Source organism: Haliaeetus albicilla, chromosome 20 (genome assembly GCF_947461875.1).
Source record: "Haliaeetus albicilla chromosome 20, bHalAlb1.1, whole genome shotgun sequence".
Taxonomy (NCBI): Eukaryota; Metazoa; Chordata; class Aves; order Accipitriformes; family Accipitridae; genus Haliaeetus; species Haliaeetus albicilla.
In genome coordinates, this window is record NC_091502.1 from 19,809,223 (window position 1) to 19,833,074 (window position 23,852).

At 37.7% G+C, this 23,852-nt stretch overlaps 1 protein-coding gene across 1 annotated transcript in view; it reads right to left on the reverse strand.

Moving 5' to 3' along the window:
* Positions 1-23,852, reverse strand: part of TMEM135 (transmembrane protein 135) — a 176,691-nt gene that overhangs the window by 46,047 nt on the left and 106,792 nt on the right. The window contains exon 6 of the mRNA XM_069808434.1: positions 15,937-15,983. Within this exon, the coding sequence (XP_069664535.1) occupies positions 15,937-15,983 (47 nt within the window). The remainder of the gene's footprint in view (positions 1-15,936; positions 15,984-23,852) is intronic.

Below are 23,852 nucleotides of genomic sequence, written 5' to 3' on the forward strand. Positions count from 1 at the left end.
CAATTAATATTTTGCATCACTGAGCCTTGCTCAAGCTGGGGGACACCAACACATTCACCACCAACTATCAGCTTACTTGATAGTGAAAGCTAAGCAATTTCTGTATGTTTGTTAGATGTACATATCAGAAAACATTTGAGATTTTATTACACTAAAACCCCAATTCCCAAATATTACTTTTAATATAGCAGGTAAAATAATTCAGGTAATATTCCACTTAGAATAGTTCTTAGAAACAAAAAAATCTAAAAAAGTGCTTATCTATTATTCCAACAAATTAGCGTGAAGAACACTTTAACCAAAAAGACAAAAAGAAAATTAAAATAGTCCTTATTTTTCCTCCCTTGCCCTTTTTTAGCATAATGAATAACAGAAGTAAAAAGTTCTTTAAAAGTCAGGAAATGTCATTATAGAACTACAACACCTGGTATTGGAAAAAAAAAAAGAAAAAAGGAATATACTATTAATTCTTAGAAAAACCTGAAAGATCAGACATTTTCACCTTCGATTACATTACTTAATGAGACTGCATTTAAGAATACTCAAAAGAAAATTAATTTTACATTCATTTTTTCCTTCCTGAGAAACGCTGCTTTTTTCTGTAATGCCTTTCATTGAAAGCTAGATAACTGCTTTTCAACGGGTGCATGTGCGTGCAAATGTGCATATCAGTCACAGTGTTATCTACAATTCTGAGTACCAGGTGGCATGTTCAGCATACTTTTATTAATCGCTGATATGCTATTTGATTGCAAGGGCACTTTAAGAAGAGGGAAATGCATGGGATTATGCATAGTATATGATTTTAATGTGAGGTTTAAAATTAGTATTTTACATTTTTCAATTAATATTAGCTGTCTATGAATCAAATCTGTCTGAAGTAAGGGTGTGCTGAGAGACTGAGAGTGAAAGTGCAGCAAAAAATCACCAGACTGCTTTGGCAAGTCACAGTAACAACTTCTGGGTAACTCACTATATGCTTCCCAAAGACAACCGATAGCATACACGCAGACAGCAAACCCCCTGTAAATGATGACATCTCTTCAACCTCAGCTTATCAAACACGTAATGTAAGCAAATGTTTCTAATACACGCCAAGAGAAAAGCACGGATATCGGGTAAGAAACCTGAATAATTTATTCCTGCACTTTCCCTTTATATTCATCAGTTATTAAAACAAACTCAAGCACTTCGTGACACACCCTAAACAATTTTGATGATGGTCTAAAGTCAATGGATTTACAGTAGGATGCTAGCCTATATTATTTCTAATAATATGACTCGTTAGACTAGTACTGCTTGGGGGGTTGTGCTGATTTAACCCAAGCTGACGCTGCCTTGTCACCAACTCACAGCACTTACAGTACAGTGACAACTTTCACACTCTTATCAGAAGCCACAAATAATGCTCCAAACTTCTTAAAAGATGTGAAAGTTGAGCTTTCAACATAAGGCTTACCCTTTGTTTGTACCCATGAGAAGAGGTGTATCAGCAAGAAATTATTAGTGACCTGTCAGTCTGTATTACAGATTGACACCAGAGGATGAGTTAAATTCCTGTTTCATTAAGTCAGCTTTGGAAGGTGACAAATGCAGAAAACCTAATAGTGATTCCTTTTAGCTGGGTCTAAAATGTAACTTTTAAAAAGGACAGGGACAAATCAAATCACTTTTTTGCCTTGTTTTATCAACTATTCTTTACAAAATTAAAAGAATAAACTTGAAACAGAATTCCAGAAAGAAGCTTTTCCATTTATTTCTACATTCTGGTTTCAAGCATTTTATTAATTTAGTATTTCCTCAAGTGCTATAAGTTGTTATCTATTTATTTAGTTCTTCATGCAGCAATAGAGAGAGAAAAGAAATTCTAAAACAGGAAATGAATAATTGGAAAAACCTTAAGCTACTTGGTATTTCTGTTGTACAACTGATGAGATTTCAAGATTGACAAGATTTCAAACAGTCTTCTACAGCAGCTGTTAAATAAAGGTCTGGGCTACAATCATATGGCTTTTTCTTTCTACAGGAGACCTTGCCCTCCTAGAATAAATGCATACAAGCAGTACTAGAGACCCAGTATATGACTACTACCATGCATGTTTACGTTGCATTAAATCACAAAGGTGTTTCAGTTACTCCTTGGCATGTCACCTCCCTCTTATAACCGATCTTTGTTGCTTCAGTGATGTATTACTTATTTTGCTAGCAGTCCTTCCTCATAAATTCTACCGCTAAATACAATTTACTGTTCTCTGGCACCTAGATGACATACACAAAACATAACACTTCTAGTGGATTCTCTTTAAGGAGTGACGGTTCACTCCTTATGCAGGAACAATTCCTGTAGGCAACAGAAATTTGATTTTTTTAAAAAAACTGATACAAATACCAAAATCTATATGTTTGACACCACCCATTTAGCCTCCACTTACAAATGCCTGCCCACCTGAGTAGTCCTCCTGAGCTCAGAATCAACACGCAGCCTCAGAAAGAGAATCATAGTTATACTTCCACTTATATCAAAAGTTATATAGAATAATCACATAAAATTCCAGAAGGTAGGAACAGAAGAAAATTCATGTAGTCCATTCTCCATCAAAAACAAGGACTGCAGCTCTACCATTTGTGTCTAACCTGATCTTCCATGATGGACAATGGAATGCTGGAATCTCCCTGTCTGTGAACAAATTATCCCACTGTTCAGCGAGTCTTAATATTAGAAAGTTTCTCTAACATAATTATTACCAACCTGCATCTACCTTGCTTCAATTTTAGTCTATTATTTCTTTTACTTTTCACCCAAGAGAGAATTCATTATTCTTTTCCTCATTAGAGAAATACTGCATACATGACAAGACTGTTATCGGTCTAGACTTCTTCTGGACTAAACAAAACATTTCAAGTAATTTCAAGTTCCTCAGAGAATACAGCCTATAGATGTCTGATCATTCTCATTCTGCTCTGGGCTCTGCACAGTTTTTTCCATGTATAGACTGAATTTTGTTACTCCAGCTGACATTATCAACACTGAGGAGACATCAATGGTAACTTCACGTGCTTTGCATGCTATACTTTTATTTATATACCCAATTACAATTGATTTTCCCACATCCCGATACTTTGACTCATATTCAGGTTGTAATCCAACTCCTAGGCCTTGCTATGAAGAGCTATGACCTAGGAAGAGGTTCCAAATTCTCCATCTGTACAGTCAATTCTTTCTTCCAAAGTGCAGAACCTTCCATCAAACTGCATCCTGTATTTTGGGAATATTTCTCCAATTTGCCAAAATGTTTTGAATGACATATTTATTAAATCTGTGGATAAAACCAGACATCTTGGAGGCCTGGTTGGGTCTCATCGTTCAACAACGGTATTAATGACCAGGATGATGACTTGAGTTGACATTAAATCTGCGGATGGAACCAATTATCCCCAGACAATACTTCCACTCTGATAGTAAACTCAGTACTCCGTTTTTTCATCCAGTTTTAAGTAGGAGTTTTTTTCTACAGTGTACTTTGAGGCCTTGCTTATGAGAATGTCACATGAGAGTCTGTCTAAAGACTTACTGAAGATATATGATATCCTCTATTACTTCTGAATCAACGAAGCCTCTTATCTTCACAGAAGGAAGCCAGATTGACTTGACACAATTCATTCTTGACCAATAACTATGCACACTGTTATTCAACTCCTTGTTTCTTCTAAGTGTCTTCAAAGAGTGTATTTGAGGAATCATCCCTGAATTTTTGGCATTTGCATGATCCTGGGCTAAACACTACTTTAATGTTTCATTGAAAAAAATTAAATATACTTTCATTCAAATTTATACAGAAAAAACCCAATCTCTCACAGTATCCTGACATAGCAGAAAATTACCATTTAAACTACCTAAGGTATTCTTCCTACTTTAAAAAAACATCAATTTTAACCTAAAATGCATTAATTCTTACTCTTTAGAGCAAAATCTCAACTACGAATATAACTGTTTTAACTTAATGTTTCTTCTGGTTTTTCCTCCCTTACTATTTACTTATACAGTTCTCTTATTGACACAATAAGCGAAATTCAGGTTTCTTAAAAATCCATTGAAAATTTCCCGTTGAGTTTTTGAACCATAGTTTCACCTGATGATTAGACCTATGGTTTGATATTAATGTTAGTAAGAGCAGAGTCAGATTCTGAATTACAGTTTGCTATTACGTTAATCAGATCAGGTTAGTTTGGGGCCAGGATTATTTAGGCTAAAAATACAAGACTAGAAAGCTTTCCTCGGTATGGTTTCTAGTCAATATATCAAACATACGAAAGAGAATAAAGAATGTCTCATTCTTCAGAATATTTGAAATGGCCCATAAAGTCTCAGTTTCACAGAAGAAGCTGGGTTTTCGCAGCAGTTTCTTGTTCTGTGAAATTGAGACTTTATGAACTGAAGCGTGTCTGTGAAAATCATCTATGACATAATTTATACTCTTGGAACCAAATAATGTATAAGCAGAAGGTAGAATGAAGAAGAATGATGTAATTCAATGTTTATAAAATAGCAGACATTTGACAGGCTTCAAATTATGTCTAGGATACATTGATTGATACCATTATCCTTTAGCGTGTTTTCCCTGACATTTTATCTTAGGGCCAAAAGCCAAAAGAAAGACCACAAGCATCTAACCACAAAGTAGCTCTTATTTTCCTATTCTAGTCAGCAATTAGCTCACAGGAACAGAATTCCAAGTATTTCCAATGCCTGTAGTTAAAAATATGCCTGTTTCTAAAATGAAATATAAATGTCATATGTTAAAAGCCATATTTTTGACTGTAGTCTTTAGACTACAAATATATATTCAAGTTGCACAGTAGTTACATGTAAAATATTTAATTGTGTGCATCCCTTACATAAACAGAAAGATTATTTATTTTAAAAATACATACCAAACCATGTAGATTCTAATGAAATGCAATTGCTTTCTGCTTTTTATGAAATGGAGATTTTCTGCCCTGACTGCTATCAAATCAGAAACATGTGATGAGTGTGGGTTACCAGTTTAGGACTTGTATTTCATGACCACAATGATGTCTGCAAGAACTACAGCTCAGTTTCTCCGCAAAGGATTGTAGCAATCAAATAAACACAGGTAACATGCAAATGACAAGCAGGGATTTCTGAAATCTAATCCATCCTCTAAGAATTATGATTTATTTCTTGGTGTGACTCTCCTTTCCTAGATGCATTTTGTAAATAAACAGATCATTCTTAAAAGTTCCGTAACTGCTGCTCAAAGGGATCTCTTCTTTCTTTCTTTAATGTCAGGAGGATTTTGTTTTTCTAAATTACATAAGCAACTACACAGACATGTCCCTCAGCTCAGCAAAAAAAGATAACTATTTTTAATAGAGCAGCAGCAAAAACAGGAAGAACTGACAGGAAACAGTTGGGAAGAAGAAATTAAGCCAAGGAGCTGAAAGAGTAAAGAAAACAAGAGAAATGAGAGTACAAAAGCATTAAATCAACTTCACTTTCACCATATTACAAAAGTACATCTCTTGCATCCTAATTGACATGTAAAGTTCCCCAGGAAAATATTGCATAAAGTCACAAAAAAAAGTAAAAAAAAAACTTTTATGGTTGCACAGTCTGCTTGTTGTTCAGCTCTTTTTCTTCCCCCATTCCCTTTTGAAAATTGGTTTAAAAGAAAAGAGATATTAGGAAATTGAAATTCACGTTCCCGCTCTCTCAGAAAGCCAAAATATAATAAAAAATATCAGATTCTGCTAAAAAAAAAAGAAATTAAGAATACATCTATTGAGTTAGCGTTTATTTGGCTTAAAACTCTATCTTGTTATACAGCTGCTTATATACTACTCCCTACCTTAATTCTCTGACAGCAATTCTGTACCATGCCCCACTTTTTAAAGTTAAATTATGTCCTCTAACAGGAATGCAGAAGAGATAGCTTTGTGATTTAAGAACTGGACTGGAACTCTATGGCTCAAAGGCATCGCTACCACAGATTTTGTACCTGACCTTCTGCAGGCTACTTAAATCTTCTCCCTTAGTACTCCATCTGTAAAATGTAAAGTGCCTCAAATGTCTGTGAAAGGGTAAGTCAACTGGCTGCCAAATTGTTACTATATAGTACACACATAAGAAAAATCTTAGAGAAAGATAATTTTAAATAAGGAAGGAAAAGAGTAACTTTCTATAATGTTTGGCAATGAACACAGGCAAAATATATCTAACAGTTTTGAAATCCTGCAAGAATAAAATCCAATCCCTCCACCCCGTGAATGGACCTTTTTAGCACCAGGATTAAAGCAGCCGGAAACCTTGTCTGCACTGTGCTCCCACTCGCAGACCCTGACACTTGAATGCCAGGATCAAAGAGAGAAATCGAATCTGCGAAGCTCAATTGCTTTCTCATCATCTGACTTGTAATATCAGCCTTGTTCTGACCAGTCCCTCGGGAGCTGGGAGCCACGGGGGTGATGTGCGGCACTGCCAGCAGTCGCATCCCCGGAGAAGGCATCCCGGGGCGCCTGGGACACCGAGGTCCCCAGCAGCCACAAGCGGTTTATTCTCCAAGCCTGAGAACCAGAAGCTATTTCCCCTCTTTTAGTTTGCATTTAAGGATGACAGGAAGATGATAAACAGCCAAAGCCCCGACACATCGATATGCTAGCAGGACAAAAGCCCTTTGTGATTGACAGACGAAACCTGAAGAAGGGGAGGAGACCCTCTTTTTCTTCCTTTGGGGATGGCTCTGGACAGAGACGCCTGAAATTTTAGCCCTCAAAAGCTTCTCCCGTTACCACCAGATCACCTTGCAGGTAAACACCTTCCCGGTTCACTGAGTCACTGTTACATATCTGAGAAAGAATCTCCACTGAAAAGTGATAATGGTGGAAAAATACTCCCTATTGTACAGCCATAATTCTTGCACCCCTTGTCTGTAGGCAATGCATTTCCTCTCTCGAGGAGGCTGTGCAACTGGATCCAACTACATGTAAAGCAATCTGTTAAAATGAGGACAAGATTTACTGTTGGAAAGAACAGGTTTAAATAAATTCCAGGAGCCTATGTACCATATGTCTAAAAGTGACCAGACGTGGAAAATTACATTTAATCTCTTCATACTATATTCAAAAGTTAGTATTTTCTATAAAAGAGTAAACTTACTGATTTAGCAAATGCAATGAATGATTTGCAATAACTGGCATTCCATTTTAACTCCCCCAAAAATTAATTATTTCTGTAGACTATTTAGTTACATTTTTAATAGTGTATACACAGTACTAAACCCCCTATTTCAGTTTTTTTATAGCATGCAAATTGGCATGTGTACCATGCAAAGTGGCAATGGAAAACATATGATACTTTTATCAAAAGGTACTCCTTTCTTCCCATGTAGTCGTAAAATCATTTGCACTACTTAATCCGCAGGAAACAATGAAACAAGCCACCTGAGTTTAGTGTAAAAGTGGTTTTGTTTCTGTTTAAAAGCAGTGAAGCCCAACAAAAGAGATATCACCCACTTTAAGAGTATCCTCTTGACTTTTGGCGTGTAGCACTACGGAACAGATATATTGGCATATCTCAATATGAAAAGTTGCAACCACAAAAAAGCTAGGAATTAGAATTAGATGGGAATTAGAACAGCATTTTCTTCACTCGCTGACAGCCAAGAAGGCCTACTCTGCAGCCTTTCTGCATGCTGGAGGATCAGAAGCAGCGTGATTTAACCAGGGGAAAATCAAAACCCAGCCCAACTTCAGCCCACACAGTTAATATTCCTCATTTGGACCTAATCTAACCATAGCTTATACCTTCAAGAACAGAGGTAGTTTGAAGACAAGAGTATAATACAACAACAAAATACCCGCTTACTCACTTCAATCACTATCACCTTTTCAACTTGAAAGACGAAGTGAAAAATAGTATGAACTGGGACTGGAAAACCTCCTTTAACAAGAAAGGTGGTTCAAAGGATTCCAGGCAGTATCCATCCTTTTAAAAAAAAGCCAAAAGGACAATGATCACCTTTATTCTGGGCTATCATTTGAGCATAATAAGGTTTAGATAATGCTTAGGTATATAAAAACAGTGTTGAAGATAGAGTGCTGCAAGAGCATATATGTTTCTCTATTAGATCAAGAGGCATTAAGAAAAAGGAAAAAATGACCTGGTGACTTGTAAATTAGGTACTAAGATGATCCAATATGCTTTAAATAAGTACTCTCTATGAAGAGCTTTAGTAAAACCAAAGACACAAAGCCGCACTACAGCCCTAATAATGCAACCACCCGTGTTCTCCCGCTCCTTTAGTTACAGCCGGTTCATGGCCGGTGGAAACCTTGTCCTGCTTGGCCTCTTACTCCGTCACTGCAGATACTGTCCTGTCTCCCCTCCTCGCCCTTCTCTCTTCTCCTCTGGTCAAGCAGCGCATCTGATAACAAGAGCAGGTAAAGGAGAAGCGGCCAGTTTTGGCACTCGGCGCAGCCCATCGGTCATCCTCAAGAGTACCCAGAGTCAATGGAGCCAGAGGGATTCCCAGAAGAAGCCGTTCTGAAACGGTTTCTTCTGGGAAAGGAGAGGAGCATCCCTCTCCCCGCCAGATCCTCCTCCCAGCCCCTTCCCTCCCCTCGGCTCCCACCGCGACGTGGGGAAAAACGACACAAATCACCCGTCTTCGCCGATAACAACGCCGCTGGCCGTTGTAAACTCTATCTCACCTTTCCTCTCCTCTTGCCTGCTTTTCAGGAGAGACTGCGGAGCTGCCGGCTGGGATGGGGGGAGGCAGAGACCGGCACTGGGCACGGCTCAGCACCAGGTAATAGCTGCTCTGATTTTTAAGAGACGCTTCTCTCCTCCTAAAATTCGCTATCTAAAGGAGTGTTTGAGGTATCGTAAAGATGTTTATGCTTATCCCTTTCAACACCTAAATCTTACAGTATAGATGCCGAGGCTTGGTTCTGCTCTCCGTGACGCGTACAGACGTGCGCTCTATAACCTCTTACCGGAGACGCAGGGACTGCCCGACATTGCTTGGGTTGGCAGGGCAGCCACCAATGGCTGGCAGTAAAATAACGAGCGCGAGGAATACAGACGGATGTGCCATGCATTTCCTCAGAAGGAACTGTAAATACAACAGGCACCGAGCGATGAACAATCATCATCAAATTCTCAAAAGTTTTCTCTCGGGGTATTTTCAGGAAAGTAGTCGGGTAACTCCTGTTATCTTAAGACTAAAATAAGTATGCTTTAGTAACATTTCAGTATCACCAACATACATATTCAGAAGGTAAACATGAGTATTAAATGTTACACTCTAATCCCTAAACTTACTATGTTGTTATCATACACTTTCTCAAGAAAATTTATACGGCACCAGGAAAAAACCTTATTAAACTGAACATTTTTTGACAGATGCCTAATTTAAAGGAATACTTTAAATACCATCCCCAAATTGGCAAAAAATATGACATACATCAGGTGAATATTACCAAAAATGCAGGTGGAATTCAGTAACAAGTCGATGATAACATGGTCGTGTATTTTTTGAAAGATAAAAGAACAGCGAATTTAAATTGCCTTCGCTGTTCATGAGATGCATCTCTAGGACACATCAGAAGTATAAATGCTTTCTCTTTTTACTCTTGACAAGGATCTAAAGAGATTACAAAGTTTACTGTAGTTTCGTACTTTATATTACTGTACAAATTAAAATAATTTCATTTAGAATTCAGAACGAGGCTTTCAAATATTTGACATAGTTTTTCCACGTAGGAAAGAATTAATTCTATGATGTCTTTTTCCTGTCATTCCCATCCACAGACTTTGGTAATAACCCAGAAAGATCAATACTTAAAAATATACTTTTTTACATATGTATACATATATATATATATATATATGTGTGTGTGTGCGTGTATATATATGTGTGTGTGTATATGTATCTCCCCTTCCTTTTTTGCAGAGTACAAGGTATTTTTCTCATATTTTTCATAAAGAAACAGTGAAATGCACTGGAAGCCTGGTGAAAGAGTATGAGAGAGAAAAAAAAAGTGCTTCATGAAAATAAAGAAGTAAAAATACTTTTTCACCTTTTATTCTATTGGTATATAAACAGAGGATCGATTATCTCACCTTTCTACCCATACTTGGATTTGAACTAAGCCCATGCAATTCCAACCCCAGTGCTCTGCCAGAGAAGTGTCAGAGTTAACCTATAAGGTTATCTCCTCATCTGCAGCCCCCTCCTGTGATACCATGTTTTACTTTTGCTCACACTAAATAAAACAAACTGATATTTATAGCATTTCTTACCAGAGTGAATGTTTTCATCTACTCCCCAGGTCATCCAAAATATCTCAGAAATCAAGTTTCATGACAGTTACCAAAACAATGCTTTGAACCACTAACTTTGAGATGTTTATATAAGGGCAGTAAAAAACATATATAAAAACAGAAAAAAATTCTCATCTGCTTTTTTCTTCTGATTTATTACCTAATAATTTAATAGCAGAGGACTTTTAATGTACTCCTATAATTCTACAGCAAATATAAAAGACTTCAAAATAATCTTTATAAGAAAGGGGAAGATTATTTGAAATTAAATCCATATAATAACAACACCAATTGTTAAGCTTGCTCATTCTACAGTAAAAAAAGAGAGTATAATTAGAAAGCAAAAATATCTTTCAAGTCGTCACTTCTGTACAAAAGGGAGCTTAGGTGATTAAACGAGAGACTGATAGAGCACTGGTACCACACATTTTTAAAAGAAAATAAAGGCACTTTGAAATATCATGTCAAAAATACTGAATAAATTACAGGATATGTGTTTCACAGGGAAAGAAGAGTAAATAGCTGTAATTTGGGAGGCTAGAATTTCATTAATGAGATAAAGGGCTCTGCAAACAAAAGGTCCCTTCTTAAAGTTTTTCAGTGACTTTATACAAGTTTCAGTATTCCATCTTAATGGCAGTATATGACATTGCAGCTGCATTTCTTAGATGTTCTTTTCATTGTATTTTTCATTATCCATTTTCAATCAATAGGCAATATATAAATGACATTACGAGATCAGGAGCTTTCTGTTGTGAGCTATGCAAACTCCGAGTTATGAAAAACACCATGTTCTGCTTTTGAAATCACAGCAATAACTTCTGATTGTCTGAAATTATTGTTTCAGAAAATAACATTTTAACATTTATCTCTATAGAAGACAGACTTCATCCTCAACTTATGATCAATCAATCATCAAAAACATCCAACTTCCCATAATAGCTGGTTTCAGCTCATACATGCAGCTTGCCTTTCTAGGGTTCAGAGCAGATGAATTAACATGTGCCTATTATAAACTGGTAGTATATAGTCTAAGGATTAACTACTATAGCAACCAGCGCTGCAGTCTGCCAACACATACTCACCCAAATTGCTGGATTTTCTAAGTTTATGTGGATAGGATTTATATGTAGGTGTTCATTTATTGTGCAGAGATTGCAAGTTTTCTATTATGTGGATTTCTTCAAATATGTATAAAAGCACAGCCATTGCATCACCCTTCCAAAAAAACCCCAGTGTAATATTCGAAATAAAAACTGCTGCTAAATTCTACAAATATTTATTTTACACATTATAGGATTCCTCCTGCTTGTTCATTTTATTCTATTCAATTATTGCAGAATGGTATTGTGGACAGCCAGTACCATGAAGTATTCGAACTGAAATAAGATTACATGAAATCATGGTATAATCAAAACCTTTCTACCCATAACCTTAATTCCATGCATTTTTTTTTTTTTTTAAAGAGAAGTATTAAAGAAAACTGTGCTTTTGTTACTAGACACTTTAAAAATAGTGCATTTTTAAAAAAATCATACATGACATCATATGACATCACAAATGACTTTTTTTGAGTAAGCGGTAAGTATTAAGTCCTGGTGAAGTTCAATGTCACCTGAAAATTAATTCCTAAAGATATGGGAATGTTCTTCTCCCCAAATACACTTCTGTATGTAAGTTTCTTAGGAAAAAATGGGTAGAAGGGGAAAGAATCCTGTTTCAACTGTGATTACCTATACATATGCACTAAATACACGACAGATTGCACTATACAAGTTACTGTATACTACAACTATCCAGAAATGAGTGATGCATGTTTTCATCACTTCCAGTGGAGCTGAGCAGAAGCATTTTGAGAAAAAATGGAGGTACAAGTTAGGAGAAAAGTAACAGAAAAGGAGGATGGAAGAGAAGAAAGAAAACAAATACTACACTAAAATATGCATCCTCTGTCTGTAAATATAACTTTGTTGCTTGTAAACCTATCATCTGCATTTCAGCTGCTTTTTTTCCTAGTGTATTCTTCTATTTTTTGTCCTGTCTGCTGACACAATCTTATTTTTTCCCTCTTCGGTCAACTCTCTCCTTCCCTCTTCCTGCTGTCTTCCTTTCTACATTGCTCTTCTGAATTTACCTTTCGTTCTGACTCCCTTCTCATTTTATCTATTCTGGAGTAATTATTCATGGGTTTTCTTCTACCATTGCAGTTCTGTAACCTCACTTCTTCACTCTTGAGATTTAGCACCTTCTTTTTCTTGTCCTGTAGTAGATGCAATAACGTTTGCACAGTCCAACAGAATTTTGGGAAAACTCCAGTGATAAATATCAAGGCTAGGTGGTGAAGTTTTCAACTAGTGTGAAACATCTGCCATAGGGATGGGCTAGGAGGATCAGGGCTAGCAAGTCAACACGATGTGAGGACAAAGCCTTCCAACAGAGAGTAAAGGCATTCATTTTACAATTGGATAAACCCTTTCTATACCAAATGAAAGGAAGATTATCTGAATACTTCCATTTTTTTTTTTAATAATAAACTCCCCAGATCCATTACACAGGCTTCTGAGCCTTTCTGCTGCTTTGGAGGCAGAAATCGTATGTGCAAGTGTTGGCAGAGAGAAGCATCAGCACATCGTAACTGCCTGGCCAAAGGACCATTACATCATTTGTTTTGAAAATAACTCAAGATTGACATTATAAAGAGATACTGAGAAAATTCATTATACTAAAAAAGGAAATATTCCAATAAATTGAGAACTTGCTCATACTTCCATAGATCAAGATTCATACATCTAGTAGAGAAGTATTTCCTACTTGTGCGGGTAGGAAAATACCCACATCAAGGGAGAAATATGATCATGTTACAATTATGTGCCATATTGATTTTGTTCTCTTTTAGTGGATAACTATCAACCAGAGCGCTTGCCTTTCAGAAGCAACACTCAGCAAGCCAACTTAACAGGCTGTTATTAACATGGCAACCTGAAAGACATCCTGAAAGCCATGTCATGTATAGAATATATCTTAATTCCTCCATGAAGTAAACAGTTCTGAACAACCCAACTCAAATAACTTTTCATCTCCTAGGTTCAGCAAAGATCGCCCTAAGCCATGCTGGCATGCACCGCTTCCTTCTTAAGATTTCTTTCCTCGCTATCTAAGTGAGTTTATCCCTGCTGCAATTAATTATTGTAAGAATAAATGTCTTGCTCTGTTATCTCCTATCCTTTCTATCACAGCCAGCAAGAACAGACTATCTATTCTCTTCCTCTTTTCAGCAGTCTTGTACACACATGAAGACAGTCATTCCATCCTTTTTTTTTTTTTTAATTAAGTAAACACAATCCATCCTTTTAAATAAGCCATGTTTTCCAAACTCCAGATCACTCTCTGAGGTTTCTCTGACTCTTCCATATTCTTCTTGGCATGTAACAATCAAAAAGGACACAAAAATGCACTGAGAACTTCTTAAACTTTAAGTGCAATAAAAAGACAACTTTATACATTTCAAAAACTCTGTACCTCCCATTACAGTGTTTCCCTTGATACAGGAATGTGAAATTGTTGACTTACACTCAGCTAGCAGTGTGCAACAACTACTGTTGGGTCTTTTTTCAGTGAACTAACTGCTCCTTAACCATTTGATTCCCTACAACTGTAAGTGTATTACCTCAACCTTTTCATTTCTAAACAGCTTTACTGTTTCTCAGATCGTATCTCCAGTTTGCGTTTATTCGAGTTCCAAGTCTGTTCTGCAAAGTAACTGCAGTTCCCACCCAGCAGTTTTATCTACACGTGTAATTAGCATTTTCACTGTTATCCTTGTCATTATTTAAATATAAAAATATTAAACAACAGAGGACCTGAGTAGGTGCTTGTCAACACAGTCAATGCATCCTCTGTCTGACAGCCAACCTCTGCCAACAACTCTGTCCACATACTGTCCGGAGGGTTCTGTACACACCCAGAGGTATTTTCCCCCAGACCAGCGGTATCTGGTTTCTTTAGGAAAGTACCACATGAACCACTGTGAAGAAGTTCTAGTCACAATACCAATTACACTGAGAAAGGAAAAAAAAAAAAAAAAATCCCCAAAACTGGTCTCTGCTAATTATTTTTGATAAATCTACTTTGCCTTACCATTTTTGTTGTTTACAAACAGATGAGTTTTTTTCCCTGAAAATTAAACTAATGGACCTATAACTACCTAATCCTCTATTTTACTTCCTCTGTTACAACACCAAAGACAAAGGAGTTAAATTTTGCTGATGATTGCTCAACAGGATATCCATCAACCCTGGCATGGAGGGACTAATTTTAGAAGAGAAAGTGGTCTGTAGCCCTTTCAACTGCCGGTATTGCTGTGTCAGGTCAGGGAGGAATTCACCAAATACCCTGGGCTCTGGTCAGTTCTCATTTAATTTCCAGGTTGTCTCTAAAACACTGGATCGTTACCAAAGACATAGACAGGAGATAACTAGCTTCCTGCAAAATCATACAACATTTATAGCTTTCACCAGCATTTCAGTGTTTTGAGTTGGTTTAATTAACATACAGACAGGTGTCCAACTTCAACCTTACCAGGCAAATTCTCGGAGGCTGTTACGCCATGACTATGGGAAGTAGAAGAAAATAAAGCAAGGAGAAGACTGCCAGTGCAAGGGTCTTCATGGGTGGTAGATGAAAGGAGGAATGCTTCTTCGAATTCTTTAAATTAACAGCTCTCTCCTATCCACAGACTGTTCTTGGGCAATATCCGTACGTAATTCATAAGTAATGGAATTCCAAAAAAACAAGCTGCAGCTTCCAGTTTTGCTTTTACCAGGGGATCATATGGCTTGAAGAACCACAGACAGCTACATGCCACAGAAAATTCTGTCAAAGGGCTGTAGTCAAAGGTTACTTTAGCAAGCAACTTTTCAGCTTGAGATAAAATAAAGAAAATTTGAGAGGTCTGGTATTTAAAAGGGAAACAATGACAAAGTAAATGACTTATTACATGTATCTTGCAAACCGAGAGAGAAAAAAAGTTATTAAAATGAGTGTCTCATCCGACCCCACTACCTTATGTTTTAAAAAAGGAATACAACTAATAACTTGTGAAAATGTATGTGAAACTAGTTTATTCTAAAATTAAAAGAAGGTAGTTGCACCTGCACGCATGTCAAATATTTGATATTATTTAAGACTGTAAAACCTCATTTTCCTGTTCTCCTCTATTTTGACTACAAGAAAAAATGTTATCTTCCCTGCCATAAGCTATTTAAGAACATATATGAAAAGCAGCATTTCAGCTTTTTTCATACTATGTAATGTTAGATCTCCAGGGTCTTAATTAGGAGATGAGAGGAGGCTCCTTAAGTAATCAGTATAACCTCCAGAAGATTTAAAACATTTAACTCAGCGTTTCCCTTTTTAGCCCAATTACACTCACAGCACTGGGGTTTTAATGCCATGGAAGCACTCTACTCAACTCAGAAAGCCTGAGTCGAGAATATACAAGTTTTCAGATGAATACCAAAAATCAGGTAAGCTCTTAGAAATGCTGTTTAAAACAATCTTTACAAACATACATAGATAAACTAGCAACATACCTGAAAAAGAACATGAACAGAGCAGCTGTGATGCAGAACAAAAGGACCTACAAGAAGGAGAAAGAGCGTTATTACATAAAACATCACACTACTACTGCGTGTTCTGGATCATGAAGCTTTTACAAGCGTTACTGTAAAAGTTACACTTTATTTATATGCTTGATGGGCCAGAATGAAATCTTGTCTGAATCCACCAAAAAGGATTCTCTTGTTTCTAGTGGACTTTGAGCCATTCCTGTCAAAGTTAAAAAAAAATATGAAATCCAAACCAGGGTAGCAGGACAACAGACACAGCAAATGATGCCACTTAAAATAGTGGCATTAATACAAAATAATAACAAAACAATAGAATGAAAACAACAAAGTAATAGAAGAGAAATTTAAACATTGTATTTTGTCTCTTTGCTTTTGTGATTTATTCAAATACCATATTGCTAGTTTCAGTTTAAAAGGCAGGACATTTAAGATGTCTGTACAGACAGCTGCTTCTGCTTAACTGCTTTCCAGCAAGTTTGAGAGTAGATGATTCTATTCCCAAATGACAGTATCCTTTCTAATAGTAACACCTTAGTGTTCAACTCACTTGGAGTAATCCCATCTTGCTCTAGATCATCAATGCGATCATACACGAGTCAGTGAGCAAACTTAGCAGCTCTCCAGCACTGCGAGGGGAACGTCCTACTTCTTCTCCTGTCCTCTCTGCTGGGGCTCAGTGCTCTTACCTCCTCCTTACCACCTGCACAGTGGCTCACAAATGCTGAAGAAAACAAACTCAAGGAGGAAAAAAAGCATAAATCAAACCTTTGGAGAGTTTTCTGCCAATTTGGCGAGATAAGGAGATCACTGGAAGGGTATAAAAGCACCAGAGCAGGCACAGGCAAAAGGGAAGGAGGGGACCTCCGTGCCAGGAGCAGAGAAGGGGAGGAAGGATGAAGCCATCCTCCTCGAGATACCAACAAGCCGTTGTACCTTGACTGCAGCACTGCTTGTACATACGGCTGTTTCAGAAACAACTACATTATGCTTTAAATTCATAACCCGCCTTAATCCACTCCATTTGCCAGACACAGATTGAGAGTGAGAAAACACCATTTTGTTCTAGATATACTGGCCCATATTCATACCGTCATTCAGGAGGCAAAAACCTTGCAGAAAAATTGCAACAGTTTTAGACAACACTTGCACTTATTTTCAAGGGTTGACGAAGTTTTGATCATGATAGGATACAGACAGCTTAAGTGCAAAGAAATGGAAATGCTGGCAGTAGTGCATATTTGAAGGTTATAAACATGTAGAACAGTAGACTGCTGCGTGTTGATACAGATCAGAAAGTGTGATAAAAATTTAAATAGGAAAAGTTTACAATGACTTTCAGAGAAAAAAAATCTTACAATGAGACTATTTCCCTTTTCTAAGTCTTCTGGCATGTGACTTAAAATTAGGTCACACGAGACATTATAATGTTTGCTGTGTAAACTACCCATTTTTTTTCCTTTTCCTTCACCAGTACTATTGTATTTTATTATTCTGCATTAAAAGTGTGAACATCTGAAGTAATTTTATATGAAATCATGAGGGCAAAGTGAGGACAATGATATATTCCAGTTCAAACTAGCAGCAAAAGCAGACTTACATTTAAACCTGAGTTTACTTTAAAAGATCTACCCTAACCCTCCAAAGCTCAAACCATATTTAATCATTCAAACAACAATCATCAATTCTCTGGATGCCATTTCTGGGACACAGAAGGGACAAGAAGCCTTGACAGCCCGAGCAATGATATCGAGAAATAAGTGAGAAATGGCAAAGAACCAGGTTTGGGGCCAGGGGAAGAGTATACCTTTCAATATTAAAAACACTCACTTCACTAAATAGTCTCTTTCTCTTGACCTTTTTTCTTTTATTCCTTTTTTACCTTTTTTTTTTAGTAAGTTTGATAACAACCTAACAAGTATTTATACAAATCATTCAGATTCCCTTGGAGCGCTCTCTTCTCCAGACTAAGGCACCCCAGCTCTCTCAGCCTTTCTTTGTACGAGAGATGCTCCAAGCCCTTAATCATCTTCATGGCCCTTCACTCCAGTATGTCCACGTCTGTCTCGTACTGGGAAACCCAGCACTGGACACAACACTACAGATGTGTCTTACCAGCTCTGAGTAGAGGGGAAGGATGACCTCCCTCGACCTGCTGGCAATGTTTCTTCTAATGCAGCCCACGAGGCTGGTGGTCTCCTTTGCTGGAAGGGCACTGTGCTGGCTCATGTTCAGCTTGGTGTCCACCAGGACCCCCAAGGTCTTTTCTGCAAAGCTGCTTTCCAGGTGCCCCCAGTATATACCAGTGCCTGGGGTTATTCCTCCCCAGGGGCAGGACTTGGCACTTCCCCTTGTTGAAGCTCACGAGGTTCCTGCTGGCCCATTTCTCCAGCCTGTTGAGGTCCCTCTGGACGGCACCATGACCACCGGGTGCAGCAACAACTCCTCCCGGTTTTGTATCATCTACAAACCTGCTGAGGGTGCAGCCTCCTGTCTGCTCATCAACGAAGATGCTGCTGACAGCAGCATGGACTCCTGGGGTCCACCACTACTAACTGGCCTCCTGCTGGACTTTCTTTGTGCTTTGAGTCTGTCAGTTCAGCCCAGCCAGGTTTCAATCCACCTCACCATCCACCTATCATCAATTTGTCTATCATCTGTATTCCATTTGGCAAAATCTGGGCAACCTTGCTTAATCAACTTTTATAATGATCAGATGTCTTCCAGAACTTAAAAATATTCTTTGAAGAAAATAAGATGTGGAAGACCTTGGCCAGGTGGAAAAGATGAAACTGATACAATTTTTGTAAATGAGAAGTTCAGGGAATACTGGATGGTCAACCAGGCCACTTCTAATATCCACAACTATACTAGAATAAATTATTTGAAACAGCTAGTTTATAAACATCTAGATAACAAGACAACAAGAAACAACCAACACAATAAACAATTAAATCTATTGTACTTTTCTTTGACAGATGTTTTAAGGAAAAGAGCAGGTGTCATTTATCTGAACTTTAATGCACCTTTGTGGCAGTTGCATATGTTAATTAAGTAAGTGGGCACAGAGCTCCTCAAGAACACTACAGGAGAAAACTCTAATAGTTAGCAGTTCATTATCAAACTAAAAGGCATTTTAACTGAGGTCACCAAAGAGGTTTTGCTTTCCTCTTCGGTAATGATTTGAACAATGGAACAGAGATTATGTCACAAATTCACAAAACCCTTTACAGGCCAGGTAAATTATGCAAAGAGATTGAATTGCCCAAAGTCAACAAGATGAAATTCAATAAATAGAAATATGAAGTCGCTGGCAGGAGAAATCACACATGCAAAAACCAAGACAAGAAACAACTGTGTAGGCAGTACAAGAGTATAACCAGTTCCACAGATCACAAATAAATAAGCACCAGCAACGCAATGCTGCAGAAAGCGCCGTAAAATAATACAGACTCTTTTAGAAGCAGAGGAGGCAAGACACAGCAGCATATTACACTAATGATCTGGTGCTAGCAACACCCCAACATAGAGCTTTGGGCACTACTGTTAAAGAAAAGCATAGACAAAACAAGACAGTCCAGAAAAGCACAATGAAAATAACAGGCACGTAGTGTACAGCTGGTGAGAAACTGCTTCAACTAAAAAAGAGGTAGCTAGTGACAAACATGACAACTATTTTCATATAATTATCACATACTGACAAATCTGTCTCATCGAGTACAGAAGGAGGAAGACAAAGCTAAATCTACAATGAAGACAACATAGGTTAAACATTAGGAAGAGCTCTCTCTATAGGGTAGTGACACACCACAACAAGTTGCCTGTGAGACTGTGGAATCTCCTTTATCAGAGGCATTTAAGATCAGTAAAGGCAAACATCTCCTAGAAATGCTCTGGGCATGTTTGACACTGTCTCTCCCACACACGACTGAAGGACAGCAAGATGTGCAGTTAAACCAGACCGTTTTACATGAAGTGCACAGCCCAGCGTGGCAAACCCAGTGATTGTCTTCTTATCATAGCACAAAGAAACAGAAGGCAAACAGTCACCACGCTCCAAGATCAAGCTACTTTCAAAACAAGCCTTTTTTTCAACTTTTCCCCATTCTATAGAATTTTTTTGTAGCATCCTTAGTACAATATGCATTGTATTTTAGACTTAAAAACAACTATACTAAAAAAGAGAAAAAACACTAAGGCCTACAGAAATATAATTCTAAATATTGAGTGAATTTAAGCCTCATAATCTAGTGGGCAGGAAGTCTCATTTTGGATTTTTCTTCCACAGTCTGTCACTTTTTGATTTACGATACAAGGTCAACAAATTATGCTTGGCAACACACAGACCTTGAAACTTTCCAGCTGCAGAAACAGATACAACAAGCAGACAACCTACATGTTTCTAATGAGAATGATACGCCCTAAATATTTTAACATTTTTAAAAAAGATGCACATAGGTTACAAGGAAAAATCTCTATGCTCCAGGACAGGTTAGCATATTTGGTGTGTAAGGCACACACTGTAATTTAATTGATCACATTATACTTTACTGTACTACACTAAACCTTAATAAAAAAGGAGGAAAGTTGCTGACAAAACTTTAAGTACTTTTTTCCAGATCTCTGTTGGCTGACAAAGCCTTTTTTTTTTTTTTTCCCCGAGAAAGCTTAGTCCTCATATAAACAGCATCACAAAGCAACATTCAGCAGTTCCCAGCTCTAAGCACCAACCAAAAAGCTCTGGCTGAAAGCAGTTACCAGCAGCCCCAGTAACACCAGCAGCAGCAGCTCACAAATGACTTGCCCTCACAGCCAGACAGAAATCTTGGACCAGAGGAAGGAAAAACAACAGTGACAAAGCTATTAAAACTACTCTTGAGCCTCATGTATTCAGACTTTTCGTGCATATTACCTAATCCTAAGGTTATGTGTATTCTCCTTAAGCATTTTCATTATAGTCAGATTTCCTGGGGTAAAAAAGTCTCTGATTGGAGGCTGCTGGATCTCCCATACAGCCAGAATTAGAGTAGAGCTGAAGTCTGGGATAAAATAACACAGACCTTGTAATCAAAAAGAAAAAAACACTGAAGCTACACTTAATCTATGTAAATGACACAGGAGGAGGGAAAAGGGACAGATCAGGGATATCAGCTGGTAGAAGCATTTAGAGTGTCAGAGCTACAGTTCAACACTGAATAGTGTTAAACCCAGCTCACAGAAGACCTCAGGCTGTTTCAACCACTGGCACATCAACACTTGACTTCAAGCATATTTATTCAAGAAGCCTGAAAACCATCACCTTCTTGATCAACCACTTTGCAACCTCTGTGAGAGCTATAGCTACACTTGATGATGAAAAAAATAAAGTTACTACTCCTAGATCCTGAAGGCTGTGTGCTACAAAAAAAAAAAAAAAAAAAAAAAAAAAAGAACTGTCAGCTAAGGTCTGCCTGATGAAACTTTTATTGGTAAAAAATAATGGAAAATTAAAAACCCAGATAAAAGAAGTCACTCCAATAATTTTTACTTGAGCCAATTTCTTCCAAAAGTTACAAAAAAGAGAAAGTGGACTTACTATTATATGTACACTATTATTATTACATTACTATTACATATACTATTATACTCTGCTCTGATGAGACCCCCACCTGGAGTACTGCCTTCAGCTCTGGGGCCCCCAACATAGAGAAGGACATGGACCTGCTTGAGCAGGTCCAGAGCAGGGCCATGAAGATGATCAGGGGGCTGGAGCACCTCTCCTATGGGGACAGGCTGAGAGAGTTGGGGTTGTCCAGCCTGGAGAAGAGAAGGCTCTGGGGAGACCTTATAGCAGCCTTCCAGTACCTAAAGGGGGCCTACAGGAAAGATGGGGAGGGACTCTTTATCAGGGAGTGTAGTGACAGGATGAGGGGTAATGGCTTTAAACTGTAGATTTAGATGTGATATTAGGAAGAAATTCTTTACTGTGCGGGTGGTGAGGCACTGGAACAGGTTGCCCAGAGAAGTTGTGGCTGCCCCATCCCTGGCAGTGTTCAAGGCCAGGTTGGATGGGGCTTTGAGCAACCTGCTCTAGTGGAAGGTGTCCCTGCCCATGGCAGGGGGGTTGGAGCTACATGATCTTTAAGGTCCCTTCCAACCCAAACTATTCTATGATTCTACGATTTTTAAATCAATCACTAATTAATATTTCTACAAGCATGGCTATAGTAACAAGGATTTAATACTAAAATGTGCTTGCTTTCTCCAATGACTACTTTTTAATACAGGTTTTCAGTTTTACAAGCATTTTGAGGTCTATATACATATAACTGGGAGCTTTGTATAGTGGTCACAAATTTTTACTCTTAAAATACATGATCCAGAAAAAAAAAAGAACTATTTCACACATTTTTTTTAATCCTGAAAACAAGCCATTTATCCACAGAAGAGCTTACTGCTGTCTCTGCTGACAGAGGTTACAAACCACTCTTTCACTTTTACACATCTAGTTGAATAGTAGTATGGTAGTTGTAATATCTTCTATTATATCAGCTAACTTTACCAGGGATGAAGGAAGATGCTCCATCGGATTTTTGAGTACACAACCTGTCCTTCAGATTTACCCCTACTTCAGACATGAGGAAGGATTTTTTGTACCGAAAAGCCATGCTGGGTTTTTCCATACATATGAATTGGTCTAATAAAAAACTCCCTAGCTTTAACCCTAAATCCACAGAGCTACACAAACAGCACTATAATTATATATTGGTGCAATCATAGAAATTTGTCAGCTGTTGCTTGTGGTTCCTAAATTTTATTTCAAGACATGTTATTGCTCCAATAAAAAAGCTTTCTACAGCTCTTATCACTAAGATTATCTCTTAAGCAAGCTCCCTTCTATTAGAAAAATTAAAATAATGGAACTAGGCATGCAGATTAATATAATGGTCTTGTACTCCATGATCAAGGAAACAAATGTGCACGGAATATCTCTTTTCTACCTGCACATTACATAACATAACTGGTAGCATCCTAATCAATGAACTGTCTTTATAAAATTCGTAGTCTGTTCTTTTCCAATGACAAAATAACTGGTTAAAAAGCATAAATTTTTCTATAGTTTTCTAGTAGTTAAAGGGGATGGAAATCACTGAATCTTTCTCAGTAATCAGACAAAGATACCAGAAGTCATATAAAAGATACCAAAGTTGTGTAAAAAGAAGTTATGTGAAAATAGGTGCCACGTTTCATTATGTTCAGCCCCTTAAAATCTGATCTGATGATCACTCTGACTAATGCAAGTAGTTACTCTCTATTATTATTTAATGCCCCAGGCAAGAAATTAACATAGTAAATAATTACCTGATGGAATTAGTCACCATCAGCTGACATGGCAGTTCTTACATAAAACAGCTACATCTTCACCTCTATGGGACTAAAGGGCAGGACTTCAGCCCTGAACCCAGGAGCTGCTAATAATATCAGCTATACCGCCGAGTTCACTGCTGTAAACAGCGCTTACACTCTGACATGGTGCAGAGGAAGGCTGTAACAGCCACTTACGACTAGATTATAGCAGCAATATGTTTGGCAACTGGTTTTCCTGAGCACTAAACTAGTTTCTATCTGTTCTCCTGCTCGCTACCTCAGTTCTCCATTTACTGTCCCAAGTGAGTAAAAATCACTTGGGGAGGTTTTTATTGCATCCCCCATCACTTTTGCACTAGCAAAGTGGATTTTCCTGAGAGCAATGCTAACATAACTTTATTCTCACCAGCTAGAGAGCTAAAAAAAGCCAGAAGAGGTAGATACAAAGAGCAATATAATGCCAAGAATACCTGACTTTCAATAAAACTAAAGATGCCAATATCTCAACGCTTTTGGCTTATTCAAGAGAAGATGCA